The sequence below is a fragment of the Silurus aristotelis genome (assembly GCF_946808225.1).
Source record: "Silurus aristotelis genome assembly, chromosome: 1".
Classification (NCBI taxonomy): Eukaryota; Metazoa; Chordata; class Actinopteri; order Siluriformes; family Siluridae; genus Silurus; species Silurus aristotelis.
In genome coordinates, this window is record NC_139574.1 from 42789802 (window position 1) to 42808828 (window position 19027).

Here is a 19027-nt window from a genome sequence, read left to right on the forward strand (position 1 = left end):
TAAAAGTTTTGAAAATTTTGAGGATAAAACTACTTTTGTTTATACAGAACTATATATACATCATATATATATTTTTTTTCCTTTATTCAACATTGACTATTAGTGATAATTCCAATTTTATTACAAGCATCTATTAACAAGACATCATAACTGGGGTCATAAAACCAAGCAACAAAATGAAAAGCAGCCCAAATGCTAACAAAAGGTCTGGGATTCCAAGTGTCCGAGTTGTAGCCCTCCCCCAAAAAATATCCTGAAATACACACTTTTCCGGCTTAGCCCTCATCAGACAACGTTGCCTACGTTGGATGGTGTCAAAATATCAACAATTGAACACTTGTTCTTGCTCACGTCCCTTTTTTTTGTCAGTAATTTGAATAACAAAGGAATTAAAACGTTAAACGCTTTGATCTGTGGCGGGAAAAAAGCGTTTAGTGTTTTGGTTTTTTAAAGTCGATCATTTTAGCTTTAAAATGACTTTCATTCTCTTTCATTAAGGGCTTACAAACATTTCCGAAAGCATCATTCTGCATTAGCGAAACGAATAAAAGGAACGAGTAGCTAAATGTTTTACAATTAGCAAAAAAATTGGGTTGGCTTGCGCAGTTTTTATTGAAGTTGGTTAAGAAAAAAAAGGGGAAGAAATTAAATATAAATTGACCAGTTTGTGCAACTTGCATTACCTCGCACGAACGCATGCTTCTGCATCAACAATCAGGCAAATGCACTATTCGATAAAGTTCTATCAAAAGATCAGAGCGCCATTAAATGGCTGCATCCTGTTATGCACAGGCACGTGCTGATTATCAAAGGTTACGATATTATCACGATACTATATATTCCCAAAAGCAACCATTTTAGTGATCGGATTGCCACCTTCCATAAGGACACTTTCAGATTCATCCAATGACCTCTGTCATTCCGTTGCCTCGTGAATTATACAGACTTGAAACTCTATATTCCTTACACAAGAGTCTAAACAATGTAGTGCACCATACAAGAGCTGAGTGTCCTTGCTAACAAAATGCATTTTACAATATATCGTGATAAACCGTACGACTGATTATTTGGCACATACCTAACAGTGAGCTAGACTCCCCTAATACCCCCTGACTAAACTTGATTATAGGCTACTTAAGACGTTGTTTAGTATGCACATCTATCTATGGTCCTCGTTAATGCTAATCGCTTTGACTAAGTAAATAAATTGTTTGGATGGAACTTTAATTGAGCGAGTAGAAATAGTGTGGAGAAGTTTGGAACGGTTAAGTTGCCCCTGCAAATGTCAGTCTGGCTTGTAAATTGCAACCTGTACAGGATTGGTAGTCACCTCAGATCACATCCCTGAGTAGGGTGTGGCTGAGACAGAGCTCATGAGGGACAACTGGTTCTGCAAGGTAAAGAGGTGTAGTGTATGAAGTGGAACGTTTGACAGCAAGAGGGCAGGAGAGGGAAGAGAAAAGAACCCCTTATCCAGAGCGACATACATTTATATCCTTCATACAACTGAGCAGCTATGGGGTTAGGATGGCCAGCTTGGTTTGGCTTGGATGTGCACTCATGACCTTTGGACCCAAAGTCCAATTCCTTATCCACTAAACTACCATCTCCCTCCCGGAGACCCTCAGCAAGTTTAAAAATGAATGAGGCAACTGGTAGATCAAGATGCATCCCCAAGTTAGGAGACAAGAAAAGTAGAAAGTAAAACCTGGGGACAAGGCTATGAAGAGACAACCCGTGCTGTAAATTGGACGGTAAAGGAGGCAAAGATTGGCTGACTGGTGCCTGGGTCTAGGCTGGGAACGGCAAGGAGTCAAGCGCAAGATTGCCCCATCGGCATGGTCAAAGATTAGGAATGTGAGTTTCGGCAGTCTGGCAAGTGGCATTAAACTGGATAGAAGTAGATGATGAGTCAGGAAAAGCAAAAGTGGGCAATGCTTATAGAGCTGGTGACGTTTGGTAAATCGGGACACAGACCCTAACTGATCTCAGAAGAGGCAAAACTTGGAGAAGGGGGAAAGAGACGAACCAATTAGTGTTGTGTCTATTAATAAACATTTACCAGGATAAAGGGTAATAATCAAGAGATAAAGAGTGGCAGATACCAGGTATCTGTATAAAGTAAACAGGGCAGGGTATCTTGCACAAGGGGAGATTCTTTGAAATCCAGACCAATTCCATTTCTGGTGTGTGTACAAAGGCAAGAAAATTAGAACGAATCAAGCAGAAAACTCACTTGTAAAGAGATTCCCTCATTCCATTTTGAACCACCAGTAGTTACTGTTTCCACATATAGCTTAATGTCCAACACTTTATTAAACTCCTTGGTGATCCAATCATCCCTTTGAAATGCCTCCCGTTAAAAGCTATTGCTTTAATTACAGCTGCTGGCTATATTTATTCCTCTCTGTCAAAGATGGACGGACAGCACAGTCACTATGCAGTGCAGAGTGTGTAAAATAATCCGCCCACGGTTCAGGTCAGAATCTAGTGATCTTCACTCCTGAGTCTCCCACGATGACACGAGCCATGGATGGATGGATCTGAAGGGGGGTGAAAAAGAATGTAAATCAATAATACCAGTACATTCAAAGTTGCATATTTCAACATTACAGAGTCACAATACTAGTCCACCATTGGGACGTTCAAATTTGTTGCACTAGTGTCTGAGGTGGAAAAGAAGGTACCATAGTAGCATATGATATCTCAGATATGATGTATAACATAACTAGCAGTATGAGATTCAGGACCATAGGAGACACTATATGGCTAAAGGTATGTAGACACCTTAATATCACACCTATAGGTGTTTTTTTTCCGCCAATTTGCTTCCAAAATGTCCTCCACTGCTCTGTGAAGGCTTCTCAGTTGTCCACATGCCATTAGCTATAGTGTACATTTAATTTCTTACGCAACAAGTTATCACAGTCATCAGTTGGGATTGTACCTGAGCCTGCAGGGGTCCATAAGGCACGACTTCTCCATCCACAGTTAGCGTCCCACGTGACGACAGAGGTTGCAGGCGAAAGGCTCGAGCGGGAACATGGCTCACGTACGGCGATGTTAGACACAGATGGGTGCCTCTTTCCATCGCCAGGAATAGACGGAGAAGCGTTGCCCGGGAAATCCCGGCCCTCACAAAAGTCAGGTGAATGAGTCCGTCGTCAAACTGTGCATGCGGCGCCGCAAACAAATCGGCGCCCAAATGCGACTGATAAATAGCAAGTACTAGAACAAAGTCACCTTCAATAGTCACCCAATCTCTAGTAGGCAGCGGCTGATCGAGGGGTGGCAAGAGGTCGTCTAGCGGGGGTGGATCAACAGGGAAGGTAACTGGGGGGCGAGGTTTAAGAAGCCCACTAGGTTGCACAAGGTCAAAGGAGAAGGAGGATGAGGAGGCAGAGCTTGGCAGGCTGGTATGAGGGCCAATATTTGACGGTGAGGAAGGAGGGGTTGTGGAAAAAGACAATGAAAGTGGGGGGAATTTGGGCGGTAGGGAGTTTGAATTGGACTGCTGGAGAAGGGAAAGAGGGCGGGGCTTAGACACACTTGGTTTCTGGTTCTTGTTCTGGTCCACTGAAGTTTTGGGTTTAGAAAGGGAAAACCGCGAACGACGGAATGGTGAGGAAATGGTGAGGGCTCGCTCTCGTGCAGGGTCCATTGAAAATGCACCACGAGAGAAGAAACTCCCATTCAGGTCCCCACCGTCCCTCTCAAATGCTGGTGTTTCTGCTTCTTGTTCAGAGTCTGCTCCAATTGGCCGGCTAAAGAAGGCGGTAGCAATCTGGCTGGATGGCGCAGAGTTTTTACGAACCGCCTTTCGTAGGTCAGGGTTCGAATATGCTTCTTCCTCCTCGTCTCTTCCTTCATCTGCACTATAGTCATCTTTTAAATCTCTTGTTCCATCCATTTCATTCCATCTTTCCTCATCTCCTTCCTTATTTGCAAAACATTTCTCATTCCTCTCACACTCCAGTCTTTCACTTGACTCCACACTAGACCCAGATGTGCCCTCTATCTTTTCCTCTGCCTCTTTTCCCTCATCTACATCATAGCCCTCTTCTAACATATTCTGTGTACTGTCGTCTTCTTCCTCCTCCTCGTTAGACTCCAGTTTTCCGTTTGACCTGGCACTAGACCCAGACGTTCCCCCCATCCTCTCCTCTGCCTCCATCTCTCTCTCTCTGTCCTCAGCAAGACTGCTCGCCCTCACCACTCCTCCACCTCTGCCTCTTCCACGCCCTCTTCTCATCTGCCTCTCCCTGTTTCTCTCCTCCCTCTCCCTCTCCCTCTCCCCCTTTTGTAGGCTCCTCTGTTCACTAAGGCCCATATCAGAGCAGGTGCGATGGATGGGCATTCTGCAGTATCCCTCTAGTCCTTCGGTGATGCTGCGAGAAAGGGGTCGATGTGGAGTCTGTGAGGGCACTTCCAGGGTTGCATTTGTCCCTCCAGGGGGCAAATAAGACAGACGACCCTTGTAGGAGCGCAGAGATGCTAAACGCACCAATGTGCCCAGTGTGAAGCGAGCAGAACCCAGCCCTCTGTAACGCTCACTCTCAATGTCCACGTCTGAAACAAAGCCCCAGGCTACAGACAGGAATGAGAAAAGTTTCTTGGGTGGCGAGGGGCGTCCGTTCTGATTGGATGACGCAGACGAAGGAGAAGGGCTAGTTGTCACGGACACCAGGTCCATGGGTCGGACTCCGCCCCGGCAAAGCAGGAAGCAGCAGTTGATGAGCAGGGGCTCGCGAAGGCACATGTCATATCTGTGAAGGAAAGACCAAAAAGAAAGTCAAATTGGATTACATATAAGATCAGACACTACAGGTAGAGGTAGCATTAGGGATAGATCAGGTAATACAGGTAAGGTTAGAGACAGATCAGGTACTACAGGTACGGTTAGAGACAGATCAGGTACTACATGTACGGTTAGAGACAGATCAGGTACAACATCTAGAGATAAGTTTAGGTTTAGATCAGGTACTAAAGCTAAAGATATGTTTAGGATTAGATCCGGTACTACAGCTAAAGGCAAGATTTTGGATAGATCAGGTACTAGATATAATGTTAGGGTTAGATAAGGTACCACAGCTAGGGGCAAGGTTGGAGACAGATCAGGTACTACAGCTAGAGATACGTTTAGGGTTAGATCAGGTACTGAAGCTAGAGATAAATTTGGGGTTAGATCAGGTACCACAGCTAGAGGTAAGGTTAGGGTTAATTCAGGTAAAGCTAGGGACAAATCAGGTTCTACAGCTAGAGGTAAGGTTAGAGTTAAATCAGGTACTACAAGTACAGATACGGATAGGGATAGATCAGGTACTACAGCTAGAGGTAAGGTTAGAGTTAAATCAGGTACTACAAGTACAGATATGGTAAGGGATAGATCAGGTACTACAGCTAGAGGTAAGGTTAGAGTTAAATCAGGTACTACAAGTACAGATATGGTAAGGGATAGATCAGGTACTACAGCTAGAGGTAAGGTTAGGGATAGATCAGTTACTACAGGTAAAGTTAGGAACAGATCAGGTAGTGGTAAAAGTAAGGTTAGGGACAGATCAGGTAGTTAGTAGTTAGAGGTAAGGTTAGGGACAGATCAGGTAGTAGTTAGAGGTAAGGTTAGGGACAGATCAGGTAGTAGTTAGAGGTAAGGTTAGGGACAGATTAGGTAGTATTTAGAGGTAAGGTTAGGGACAGATCAGGTAGTTAGTAGTTAAAGGAAGGATAGGAACAGATCAGGTTGTAAGTAGTTGAAGGTAGGATTAGGGACAGATCAGGTAGTAGTTACATGTAGGGTTAGGGGCAGATCAGGTAGTAGTTACAGGTAAGGTTAGGGACAGATCAGGTAGTAGTTACAGGTAAGGTTAGGGACAGATCAGGTAGTAGTTAGAGGTAAGGTTACGGGCAGATCAGGTAGTTAGTAGTTAAAGGAAGGATAGAAACAGATCGGGTTGTAAGTAGTTGAAGGTAGGATTAGGGACAGATCAGGTAGTAGTTACAGGTAGGGTTAGGGGCAGATCAGGTAGTAGTTAGAGGTAAGGTTAGGGACAGATCAGGTAGTAGTTAGAGGTAAGGTTAGGGGCAGATCAGGTAGTTAGTAGTTAAAGGAAGGATAGGAACAGATCAGGTTGTAAGTAGTTGAAGGTAGGATTAGAGACAGATCAGGTAGTAGTTAGAGGTAAGGTTACGGGCAGATCAGGTAGTAGTTAGAGGTAAGGTTAGGAGCAGATCAGGTAGTAGTCAAAGGTAAGGTTGGGGACAGGTAGAAGCAAGGCCAGGTGAGTTTGGGAAGGTCGGACCAAGTTAGTGTTTTACCCTGCATAGTGGTTAATGGAGCCAGCGAGTGCGTTGCCAGATCCACACGGTAAAATTCCCACTGGAGTTTTAATTGCTTGCTCCCAGTCTGGCCTGTCCATGAGGCCGTTAATCACCTGTACGGAAAAAAAACACACATAAACGATGTCACAGGTTTGAAATTAGTAACCAAATGCAGACGGCTTATGTGTAGAAACGGAAACGAGCAGAACCTCGTGCAGGAGCCCGTCTCCAGAAACGATGACGATGCCGTCCCATTCGTGCAGAGAAATCTCTCTGATCAGCTCGCGGGCGTGATTCTGCCGCTCTATTAAATTAAAAAAGACTTGTTTTATTACAAAAAGATTAAACGAATAAACAAGTCTTATAATAATAGGACAAAATAATGTAATTATGATTCGTGCATATATTACATATACATTTCTTTAAATGATACGTCAAACAATTACATAGAAAACAATATATAATTACTTAAATATTTTAAATATATAATAATAATAATAATAATAATAATAATAATGCTGTACCTGTCTGTATGAGGTTATAGCTGATGTTGGCTTCACTGATCATCGGTAAAATGTGCGTCTGACACCACTGCATTGCCAAACCCCGCCCGCTGAATGGATTGACCAATAGAAGCAGGCGACGTGGGCGGGGCAACAAGCTTTTGTTTAATTCTGGAACAGGCACAACATTGAAAAAATAATCGATGAGTTTTTGGAAATTCGTGGTTAGGAATTCTCTTTGGTTCACTCTCACACACACACACACACACACACACACACACACACACACACACACACACACACACACACACACACCTGTGTAGACGCCAACATCGATTCCTCTCAGCAGACACTGCACGGCTATGTTCCAGTTCTCCGCCTGCGGTCTGCTCTCGGCCAGGTAAGCGCGCACTTGCCGTCGTTTGGCCACGCCCCGACGCCGCCGTCCCATTGGGTACCAATAGAGCAGCAATACAGGCGGGGCAGGGGCCCGAGGGCAGCTACACCCAGCCAGTTCAGAAAGAGGCAGCAGGATTTGGGCTTCCTTCCCCGGCCGGGGGCAAATCTTCTGCACGTGGATGTGGGTGTGGGTAAGGGTGAGGGTGTAAGTACTTGACGAAGGGCTCGAGGGTAACGAAACGGTGCCTGCAGGGCTGCTGGGGCCGCTGTCAGCACCACTACTGCTCCCTCCTGAGCTGCCCCCCGAGCCGCCACCTACGCTCCAGACCGTGAACTGAGCCTGCAGCAAAACATCCTGGGCGCAGAACGAGTTCGGGGACGGACTGCGAGGACTTGGGGAGCGCATTCTGACGGTCGTCGCTTCTCGCCCCAATATCGCTCGGTCATGCGCAATCCATCTGGGGGCAATGGGTTCGACTGACAAACGATCCGAAGTTGTGAAAGGATTTTCGGATTCCGCTGTTTTTTTTTTTTTTTTTTCTTTCAGAAGATCAACACACTTACGTTAGCGACGGATTCTTCTTGTAGCACGCTGGAAAACGGCGTCCTCGGACTCGACTAAAAAACGCGTTTCGTAAATTTCGCGCCCTTCCTCCGACGCTTTCCCGTGAAGTCACCAATAGAAGATCGTCTAGAAAATTCTAAACACTTTAGAAGTTAATTCCGCTTCATTAATCCCGGACGAGAAAAAACTATTTGTGGAGATACGAAACGCAAGTTTTGCGGAAGCCAGTGCTTGCTGTATTCTTTCGTCCGAGCAGACAAAATACCGCAAATGTCCAGGATTTCAAAAATCCTTAATGCTACGAATTCAAAACCGAGCAGCAGATGTAGTAAAGATAAAGTCAGTGCACTTTCAGACGATTCCCAGACAGCAGATTAATCGATGGATGGTTTTTTTTGGTGTTTTAGATGAAAAAGCTTGACGTCAGCAGGTGGATCGATCCCTGATTGCACTTATTGCCTCAAGCTAAAAATTTCTTCAAACAGTACATAAAAAAAAAGTTGTCCTTCAGGTCTTCTCAATGTATGGGGGGGGGGGGGGGGGATAAGCGCTATATAATGACGTAGTAAACACTAATAAATAAGTGTCCAGAGTTATAAATAATAAAATCTCACAGCTGAATAATACATATGATAAAAAAGAAACCAAAAAAATGAATTTTTCCCAAAAAAAAAATATTAACGAAGAAACAGACTCCCGTTAGTGTTGGAGAAAAAAAGTGTTGACGGCATGAGGTACGGAGCTGTGGACAGAGTTCGGGTATACCGGCACGTCTTACCGGACGACGGCGTCACTTCCTGTTACGCCGAGGCCGTATTGCGTCTCGTTCCCGAATACGCAAAATCCCCCGTCCATTTTTACCCCCCCCCCCGTTTTCAATGCAGTGCAGAGCCAGGGGGAGGGTGGGAGGGGTTAGTGATGTCATGGCGTTACGTCATCGGGTTTCCGGGAACTTCCTGCGAACAAACGGAGGAAAGTCAGAATCGGGGGGGGGGGGGCTAAACGAACTTATGTCACCAAAGGTTTGTGGACACCTCAGCATAAAATCCAGAATCTTTCACATTTAATAATAATAATGAATAATTTTTATTTTATATAGCGGCTTTAAAAGTTACATCTCATAGCACTTTCCGAGCACAAAACAGTTCATAAAAAATGATGTTTTTTGTTTTGAGCACCACCCCTGTGAAAAATCCCCGAACCGCTCCGAAACACGAACGATTCTTATCGTGATTCTGACCGCGGCCCGTCCAGACAACAGGTGCCGACCTTCGGCCCGATGAAGTTGCGAAACACGCTTAACAGACAGGAGGAAAAAGAGCGAGAGACGAGAAGGAAAGAAGCGTCAGACGCGTAGGAAAGTGCTGAATCGGCGTGGAGGGGGGTGGATATTTCTCAAAAGAAATACGCGTGTGTGTGTGTGTGTGTGTGTGTGGCAAGTCTGCGTCCGAATACAAAGTCCGTCGACTTACAGGAGCGTAAGCAGAAGTGCGAGTCGTGGTGAAAAGCGAGACGCACACATGACTCTGACTAACGGCCGCAGACGCGAGAGTTCACGTCACACACACACACACACGTGGGCGTGTTCTCCTTTTTTTTCTCTTCGTTATAAACGATCGCAGAATTCTGCGTTCCGATTGGTCGGAAAGGCGATCTCTATAACCTGGAGCTGTTAGAATATATATTTTTTTTAAATACACAATAATAATAATAATAATAAAAAAAAAAAACACACACAGGGATCTAAATTAGGACGTTTCTGGGAGGAAGGAGTCTCCAGTGCGAGCATTGCTTCGTTAGGACGCGGTTTAAAAAGGTTAAAACGGGTCTCTCGAGAGGCATCGTTTCGTTTTTTGGCGACGAATCATATCTGCCAGATCTCCAGATATCAATCAGACGTTTTCCTTTTGGTACTTTGGAGTAGACATTGGCCCTGGATGCAGGACGTCTGGTTATCACTGAAAGAGTCGTAAAAAAAAAACCTGAGAGATAACGATAACGTCCGGCATTGACGACGGTTCAACAATTCGGTGTCAAAGTGTGCAAAAAAAATTTTAAAAATTCACCGATAATAAAAAGACCATTGAATGGGATTGTCCAGGTTTTGCGTCACAGGTGGTTATGATTATTATTAGTCGATTTGTTATTATGTTTTATTTATTTATTACCCTGTTGATGATAGCCTTAAGTCTTTATCCCCCAAAAAAACCTAAACAACAGGAGATTGCTGTATTCTGTCTATTTCTAATTGATCAAATCATTGAGATGGTGATGGAGGAACCTTGATAGCGTTCAGCACCCACGGTTCGAATCCAGATCCAGGCTCTAAAAGCTGCCTGAGGGTTTCAGGACATATTTATCCAGTTACAGCATATCAGAAAATAAATCACATCTGGAGAATAGTGTAAGTTGGCACACCGGCCTGTTGGCTCTTGGGCTGTTTTAGGCCAAAACAACAACAAACTACAGTCCGGATCACCAGCATCTACTTTCTAACATTATTTCTAGATCTATTTTTATTTATTTATTAGAACGTCTCCGGCTTTGATCTTTTAAACACAGTGAATAGAAATACACAATTCTGACAACAATAAATAAGGAATAAACTTGCCTGCTAATGGTTTCGTCCCGAACACACACACTCATACACACACACACACACACACACACACACACACACACACACACACACACACTCATATACACACACACACACACACACACACACACACACGGGGTGAGTGTCAGTAAGCCGCTCTCGGCTGCCGGAGTTCCGGAAATGTCCGCCAACACGGGGAGGAGGCGGGGCGTGTGTGTCGATGACTGACAGACAGGCGAGCCAATCACAAGTGAGGAAAGGCTCAACGACTCCACCCACTCCCTCATACATATATTACCATATCAATATATATTTATAATAAAATTTGAGATAGATGGATAATAAATAACAATTCTAATGAATGAATTGCATAATACTTTTCTACTTAAACGCGCAATATGATATCGGATGTTATGAAATGTGTGTTTTCTTTTAGATTCTAATGTTTGTTTGCTTGTTTTTGAAAGAATAACAATACAAGATTCTGGTGCACAAAGACAAGAAATAGATGATGAAATAATTAAACCAAATACAAATTGATAAATCAATAAGGAATAAAATAAAGGAAGGAACAAAATAGAAAGAAAAATAAGAACTAATTAGCAGAAGGAGGGGAAATAAATCATAATGTATTCATTCATAATGTATCATAATGCATTTCTATTAGATTCGGTTTACATTTAGGAATGTAGGATATTAAAACAGGAATGTTGACAATTTTGGAGAATATGTTAGTCATTGGCCAATCGGACGTGACGTAACCACCTCTGACTCCACCCACTCCCACCTCCATTCCATAGGTACTTTGTAAGGAAATAAGAGCAACAGGAGTTATGCCTGGATCAACACTGATAGAAAAAACAAACCCATCCATCTATCTATCTATCTATCTATCTATCTATCTATCTATCTATCTATCTATCTATCTATCTATCTATCTATCTATCTATCTATCTATTTTCTAAGTTCTTTCTGTCTAATATTTTATATATATAATTATATAATAATAATAATATACAATAATAATGAATAATACACAGTTTAATTATCACTTGTTCATTCTCTTTAATTCGCACGCAATCATGAAAAAAAAAACGGTCCCCGTTTCCGTAAATATAACCTCCGACCTATAAACGCAGCCAATCAAAGTAACGCACGTTGATTGACACTGAAATCAATCCAATCACAACACAGAGAGAAACCCACCGGAGGCGAAAATATACTCGAGAATCCGCTGCGCGTTCTGACCAATCACAAAGCAAAACTATGATGCGGAGGCGGGACAAAGGGGCCGAGGAGGCGGGGCTTGTACGTCCATCTTTATACTGAAGCAGAGGGACGAGAAGAAGAAGAAGAAGAAGAAAAAAAAAGGAAAACAGGAGTCTGGAAATAGATATATAAAGAATAGATTATCGGAAGGATATTTAATCGGTTTCGGAGGACAGAAACGAATATTGTTCCCCGGTTTTGAGGCGCAGGTACAGGACATGCACGCGCGCGCTGCTCCTGCAGGCTTTGCTAATTGAGGCGAGCGTTAGCATGATTAGCACGGGCTGGATGACGTTAGCTTAGCATTTCTGCTCGCGCGCTGACACGCTATTAAAATGGCCGTCTGTTGTGGGGTGCATCTTCCCGGGGGTCACTTTCGCCCCTGTGGGGGTCGCACGGAGCGGGTTTATTACTCTGAGTGGATGCTAAGCATGCTAACAAGCTAACGTCGGTTGTTCTAGCTAACCCTCGGGGGGGCGGGGGGGGGGGGGGTTGTTATGGGCACTGTGGAGGAAAACCAAGTCACGTGACCTTTAACATGATCTTATTAGCAAAATTCTACATTCATCTATAAATCCATGTAATTATACACACTTTTATATGATATTGTATCTATGTAGAATAATGATGTATTGCTTTTTCCACCACGCCAGGGACAGAAGGTATGAAGACAGCATCATAGCCGAGCCATGGCCGATAAAAGAAAACTCCAAGGTAAAGCTCTTGGTCCGGGGTCCAGGTTTCGGCCTGGTGGGGTTTCATCCGTCTGTGTTTTGCCTTCGTTCTTTTGACGGACGTGTCTCCTGTCTCTGATCCCAGGTGAAATAGACCGGTGTTTGAAAAAAGTCGCTGAGGGGGTGGAACAGTTTGAGGACATCTGGCAAAAGGTGAGATGAGATGTGTGTGTGTGTGTGTGTGTGTGTGTTAGACGTGTGCTATAATTCCATTCCATTCCATGTGATGTTCTGAGAGAGGAATTCATCCACGTGTTAGACGTTGTGAAAAGTGTGTTGTGTATCTAACAGCATCACAATGCGGCCAACGGCAACCAGAAGGATAAATACGAGGCCGACCTTAAGAAGGAGATCAAAAAGCTCCAGGTGAGAATCTTTCCGTCAGATCGTCTCTTCCTGCATCTGTCCGTCTGTCCATCATCTGTGTATCTATCTGTCTATCCATATATTTGTTTACCCATCAGAATATCTTTCTGTCCATCTGTCTACCAATCCGTATGTTCATTATTCTTTATATTAATCTATCCATCCCTTCATCCGTCCATCTCTCGGCTTCTATCCAATTCTCTGCATCAGTTGATCTCTTCATCTACCCAACCACTCACCTGTCTGTCCATCCATTTATTTATCTATCTGCCCCTCTCTTTTCCTTCTTTCTCTCCTTCCCTGACTCCCTCAATAATTCAATCTCTCCATCTTCATTCCTCTATTCCTTCGTAGGAATTTTTTTTTGCGTTCCCGTCCCCACTCTACTGCCATTTACTTATTCTTCCTTCCTTCTCCCATCCGTCCTTTTCGTGTGAATACCACTCTGGGTATCAGGGGTTATTATTAGTCCCCACCCACTTACGCTAAGAGTTCTTGTAGTGCGCTACACGTGATTTGGGATTGAACCCGGTGATCATCATGTCCCCCGCTCGTCTCCTCCACAGAGACTCCGAGACCAGATCAAGTCATGGGTGGCGTCCAACGAGATCAAGGATAAGCGGCAGCTAGTGGAGAACCGGAAACTCATCGAGACGGTCAGGAACATCGCTTTTACACGCCGCCCGCGGTTACGCGTCACGAGCAAGTAAATAATCGCGCCGGTGTGTCGTGTTTCCGCAGCAAATGGAGCGGTTTAAAGTGGTGGAGCGCGAGGCGAAGACGAAGGCGTACTCTAAAGAAGGACTGGGCTTGGCTCAGAAGGTGGATCCGGCGCAGAAGGAGAAGGAGAATACGGAACAGTGGCTGACGGTAAAGCGCCCCCCTTAGAAACCTCAGGTCTTTCGAAGGTGACGCAGTCGTTCACGTGACCCGCGTTTTTTTTATCCCCGTCTCTGTGCAGAACTCCATATCCACGCTGAACATGCAGGTGGATCAGTTCGAGAGCGAGGTCGAATCCCTGTCCGTACAGACGAAGAAGAAAAAAGGAGACAAGGGGGTCAGTGTTTCTCTCCGTCTCTCCAGTCTCCAGTCCTGTCTCACATTAACACGGGACAAACTTGATTGTGTGTGTGTGTGTAGAAGCAGGATCGCATTGAAGATCGGAAGAAGCTGATCGAGACGCACCGGTATCACATCCGCATGCTGGAGACCATCTTACGGATGTTGGACAACGACTCGGTCCAGGTGAGACGTCTTCCAGGAACGATTCTTTTTTTCTTCAGCTCGCAGCGGTTCTCGTGACACCTCTTTGTCCACGTCTCGCCCCAGGTCGACGCGATCCACAAGATTAAGGACGAGGTGGACTACTACGTCGACTCCTCGCAGGATCCCGACTACAAGGAGAACGAGTTCCTGTACGACGACCTCGACCTCGAAGAAATCCGTAAGTGCGCGGGTTCTAACCTAAAGGCCAAAGAGTAGCGTTTTGGGGTTTTCGTGTCCCTACTCTTTCTCTCTCTCTCTCTCTTTCCCTCCCTTTAGCGATGTTGGCCACGTCTCCGCAGGGACACAACGACGAAGAAATGAGCACTCCGACGTCCACTACCTCGTCCTCTCCGATCCCGCCGTCTCCCGCTACGGCTACGACCGTAAATTCCCCTTTTTAGATTATCGAGATTTTATTTTTTTTTTTTCTTCAACTTTTTAGGATCTTCAGGTGGACCAGGCTTGATTGGACCCGTCTCTTTCTCAAAATTGAGATCTGGGACGTATATTAGAACTAGACTAAAGATGAGGATTGGTTTTACGACAGAGCTTGTAGATGACGCTCCATTGTGATTTAGGACAGGGCCCGATCGTTTCCTTGGTTCATGATTGTGTGTTTATTCAGGAGATCCCTGAAGAGGAGAAGAAGCGAGGTCGATCTGCTGACAGCGAAGTGAGCCAGGTGTTGATCCTGTTAAACCCAAATATAAATTAATTTAGATTTTTTTCCCCCGTTGCGTTCTCATCGTTCTGTTTTCTGTCCTTTTTTCCCCACAGTCCCCGGTGAAAAGCAGCAATCCCCTGTCTTCTTTCTCGTCCTCTTCCTCGTCCTCAGGCTTTTCCTCCTCTTCCACCTCGTCCCTGGTTTCCATGGCAGCCGTTGTTGGGGGGACCGCATCGGTTTCCGGGGGCAACACTTTCCTGGGCAGTTTCAGCAGCGCGGTCCAGCAGCATCCGCACAGCAAGCTGTCGTCCTCATCGTCCTCGTCGTCTTCATCCTCCTCCTCTTCCTCATCCTCCTCGGTGCCATCCAGCAGCACATCCAGCCCACCCAGCCACCCCAATCTGCCCTCTTCTACTACCCCCTCGGTCCTGCCCACGTCTAACTCGCAGGCCCTGACGTTGGCTGTGGGCAAAGCGGGCACAGCGGTGACGAGCAGCAGTATGCCGGGCCTGATGCCCAGCAACATGGCCGGGATTATTTCCAGCTCGATGCCGACTCCTTACGCCCAAGCGGCAGCCGGCAGCGGACCCACGGGAAATAACAGCGGCGCCGTTTCCACGGCAGGCGGAGCTAACGCTAACACTAATTCTACGCAGAATTCTAACGGGACAGTCCAGATGGGCTCCAACGGGGGCATTTTAGGCCTCGGACCAGCACCGTCAGCCCACCAGGGTACAGCACAGATACCCATCAGCCCGGTGGGAACGGTGCCAGGGGCAGGACCCAGCATGGTCCCCGGAAACGGGGGTAGCATGGCATCGCCAGGGGGCATCATGGGTAACGTAGCACCTGCCCGACCGCCCAGTGTGGTAAAACAGAACGGAGGAACAAGTGAGTGAAGAGTTGTAGATTTATTTAGTGGGCGGCGCTATGAGAGATTAGCTCACGCTCCAATCTACGGATTATTATAAGATAACGATGATGCTAAAATTTGAAATTTAATTGGAAAAAAATGCCACATTTTTGCACTGGGTTACTTGACGCCTAATCACACTTTAGCCCTGCCCACCTCAGCAGAAAACGGAGTTAAAACCGCGTTATCGAAATTCATTTACGCTAAATCTGAAGCTGTAAGTCTGATCTAAATGATGTTTACCGTCCAGACCCTCTAGCGTACAGCGCCGTGGTGGCAGACAGCAGCTCCGACTCGTCCCTCAGCAGCACCAGCCTATCGCAGAACAGCCAGCCGTCTTCCACCAGCTCCTCGGCCAATCAAATGTAAGCTGAACGAGTTTGCCGAAAAGAAACGAAACCCGTCTCTAAACTAAACTAATCTCATCTCCTTCTCCGTCTCCGTCTCACCCACAGTCTGGACAACGGGCCGACCCTGCTGAGCTCAATCACTCTGCCTCCAACGTCTCAGTCTCCTTTGTTTTCAGACAGCACCCCCGGTGGTGGGAGTTTGCTCAACGGCCCACACTCGTATACCCCCAGCACAGAGGCCATTAAGGTTTGTGGTGTTAATGAAAGACCTTTGATGTAAATAATACATTGAATCTCATGCACTTTTAATATGTGTGTGTGTGTGTGTGTAGGCTCCTGAGCCACTGAGCTCTCTGAAGGCCATGGCTGAGCGAGCAGCTCTAGGTTCGGGGCTGGACGGAGAGATCCCACCACTTCATCTGACAGAACGAGGTATATACACACACACACACACACACACACACACACACACAAAATTGGAAAAAGTGTGCATTATCACACAAGTTGTCTTTCCACTGCAGATTTGTTTTCGGGCTCCTCGGCCGCCCCTGGCCCCCCGGTTCCACCCCAGCCCGCAGTCACAGAGGTAAATCTCCCACCTACCTTGGGGGCGTGTCCTCTAGGCCCCTCCCCCCTCACAAAGGAGCAACTCTATCAGCAGATCATGCAGGAGGCAGCATGGGCACACATGCCCCTCCCGTCAGACTCGGAAAGGATCAGGTATTTACTCAACACAGGCACAAACACGGTGCAGAAACGCTCACACACACTCCTGCAATAATGTGTTTTTGTTTGTGTAGGCAATACGTTATGAGGACCCCATGCCCTCTTTTGCCCTTTCACCATCACACTCCTCCTCACCACTGCGACAGCATCGAGTTCTACCAGAGACTCTCCACCGAGACGCTCTTCTTCATCTTCTATTACCTGGAGGTGTGTGTGTGTGTGTGTTTCAAGTTTATTCCTGTACGTTTTTTCACAATAGACATTGTCTCAAAGCAGCTTCACAGAATTAAATGGAATGATGTGTGTATCCGTGATGAGCATCCCGGCGCGACCGTGGCAAACGCACGTGTTTAAAAGCGATATACTTCAGGTGTGCAGTAGTATCACGTTTAACCTTTTGTGTGTGTGTGTGTGTTAGGGTACGAAAGCTCAGTATCTGTCTGCGAAAGCCCTGAAGAAGCAGTCGTGGAGATTTCACACGAAATACATGATGTGGTTCCAGAGACACGAGGAACCCAAGACCATCACGGACGAGTTCGAACAGGTCCAGAGTTTTTTTTTCCGGAAGTGGTTTTAACTAGGGTTGGAAAAAAGCCAGGAATTTTTAAGAAACTTTCCATGGGAATAAACTGGAAATATATAAAATTGCAGGTTAGAATATAACTTAAATGTATTTGGAGGGGGAAAAAAAAGTGTCAAATTTTGGTTAAAACTACGAGATGTATTGCATTTCTCTGTTGCCACAACCCCAGTAGAAAAAATTCTACTGCAATCGCATTGGTTGTTTTAACCAAAATTACCATTTTTTTCCCAGCGAGTTTCCCTCTGTTATAGACTCCCCTGCAATTTAGAAAATTCCCAGTTAAATCCCATGGAAAGTTTCCAATCTTGAATATATGTTAGTTGATATAAATTCCCTTAAAGTCTGCACGGAGAAGTTCCGCCCCTTTGCAACCCTGGTTTTAACGCGCCGGTCGCTTTCGGTTTTATACGCGACCCCCCCGATTGACCGCCGTTCTCCTTCTCCCCCCTCCGCAGGGAACCTACATTTACTTCGACTACGAAAAATGGGGCCAGAGAAAGAAGGAGGGCTTCACGTTCGAGTACAGGTACCTAGAGGACCGAGACCTGCAGTGACACACGGATACGACGCAAAGGCAGACAGTGAGTGAGAGAGAGAAGGAAAGAAAGAAAGAAAGAGGGGATTATGACGGCCGCAGCTGTCGACATTCCAGGGGAGGAGTGCGAGACTCTGTATGAGAGATAGAGATCGGGTCGAGTGCCTGTTTACACACACATCCGTTTTGATTTAAAGCCCCGCCCCCCCGCCCCCCCCCCCCCCCTTAGCCGAACACTCGAAAAAAAACAAAACTCTAAAGATCGTCAAAACGCCGTCGAAGGATGAGAGGAAAAAAAAAAAGTCGCGCCACTGTTCGTCCGTGCTTCGACGTATCGAGATCCTGCGGAGCGCACAAACTAATCCCACTCTATGCAGAAAAAAGGGGCGAGGCCCAGGATAAGCCACGCCCACTCATCTCACCCGGATCGTGATCACAAATCCCCCCCAATAACAGGGAAGGGGGTAGCATTTTACCAAGTCGCCGCAGGATCTCGGAATCCGTACGATCACAAACGTGCAGAGACGCTTCCGAATTACTAACAACATATCAACATTTTTATTTTTTTTTTTAAACCGAACGCTCGCAGCTTTCGTTCAGGACAGACAGAGAGACAGACAGAAGAACAAAAACAACAACAACAAAACAAACGAGCGGACACATTAAATTGCTATGCAATTGAACTCTTCTCGACCTGCGTCACCTAAACGGCGTTATTACGATGATAAGACGATGATTTCTGTCCGTCCTCTCTCTCTTTTTCGAGTGTGCGCACACCCGGTCCCCGTGTCCCATTAACGACGATTCGAAAGAAACAACTAACCGCTTGATATCCCCCCCCCCCCCCCTTTTTATTTTTCTGTCGCTAAACCGACCGCCCCGTTTCTGGTTCTTGCTTCCTTTTTTAAAGCATAAAATACCCCTTTAATAAGACATTTCACTTTTCCTTTCTTTATTTTAGAAGGGTAAACAAAACAAAGCGAGCGAAATTCCACCGGAGGCCAAAACGAGAACGTCCAGACGAATAAAACGATGTATTGTTATTTTTATTTGGTTTGTTTCAGCACATGGACTGAAAGGTGCAGCTGATTTGTGTATTTTATTTTATTTTTTTCCTCCTGAAATAAGTGATGTATAAATTAATTTCATGGCCTTTAGCGAGGCCGAGACTGGAGAGGAAAAAAACAAAACAAAACAAAAAAAAATGTACAATTTCAATAAAATACTTTTACGAACC

General features: G+C 45.6%; 2 protein-coding genes across 7 annotated transcripts; one reads left to right on the forward strand and one right to left on the reverse strand.

Annotated features, from left to right (window-relative positions):
- Positions 1-103: 103 nt before the first annotated feature.
- sphk2 (sphingosine kinase 2) lies at positions 104-10575 on the reverse strand. 3 transcript variants are annotated; one of them, XR_014534070.1, is made up of 8 exons: positions 10397-10575; positions 7137-8741; positions 6843-6992; positions 6528-6622; positions 6316-6431; positions 2948-4766; positions 605-2543; positions 104-236 (listed from the first exon to the last, which is right to left on the reverse strand). XR_014534070.1 is itself a non-coding variant. In XM_083544449.1 (7 exons), the coding sequence occupies exons 2-7, from the start codon at positions 7624-7626 to the stop codon at positions 2481-2483; spliced, it is 2733 nt and encodes a 910-aa protein (XP_083400575.1). In that variant the 5' UTR covers positions 7627-8741; positions 10397-10575; the 3' UTR covers positions 104-2480. The 3 variants fall into 3 exon arrangements, 2 of the variants coding, with proteins under 2 accessions (XP_083400575.1, XP_083400574.1); XM_083544449.1 differs by having other exon boundaries at positions 104-2543; XM_083544448.1 differs by having other exon boundaries at positions 104-2543; positions 7137-8737; positions 10393-10575.
- Positions 10576-11639: 1064 nt separating this feature from the next.
- cnot3a (CCR4-NOT transcription complex, subunit 3a) lies at positions 11640-19025 on the forward strand. Of its 4 annotated transcripts, none has more exons than XM_083540916.1 (19): positions 11640-11862; positions 12307-12367; positions 12473-12540; positions 12679-12753; positions 13320-13409; positions 13495-13623; positions 13715-13810; positions 13894-13998; positions 14083-14197; positions 14296-14402; positions 14645-14701; positions 14797-15574; positions 15847-15961; positions 16052-16193; positions 16279-16378; positions 16468-16666; positions 16747-16879; positions 17091-17216; positions 17711-19025. In XM_083540916.1, the coding sequence occupies exons 2-19, from the start codon at positions 12343-12345 to the stop codon at positions 17807-17809; spliced, it is 2559 nt and encodes an 852-aa protein (XP_083397042.1). In that variant the 5' UTR covers positions 11640-11862; positions 12307-12342; the 3' UTR covers positions 17810-19025. The 4 variants fall into 4 exon arrangements, with proteins under 4 accessions (XP_083397042.1, XP_083397044.1, XP_083397043.1 ...); XM_083540918.1 differs by having other exon boundaries at positions 11661-11862; positions 14645-14692; XM_083540917.1 differs by having other exon boundaries at positions 11661-11862; positions 13900-13998.
- Positions 19026-19027: the final 2 nt, after the last annotated feature.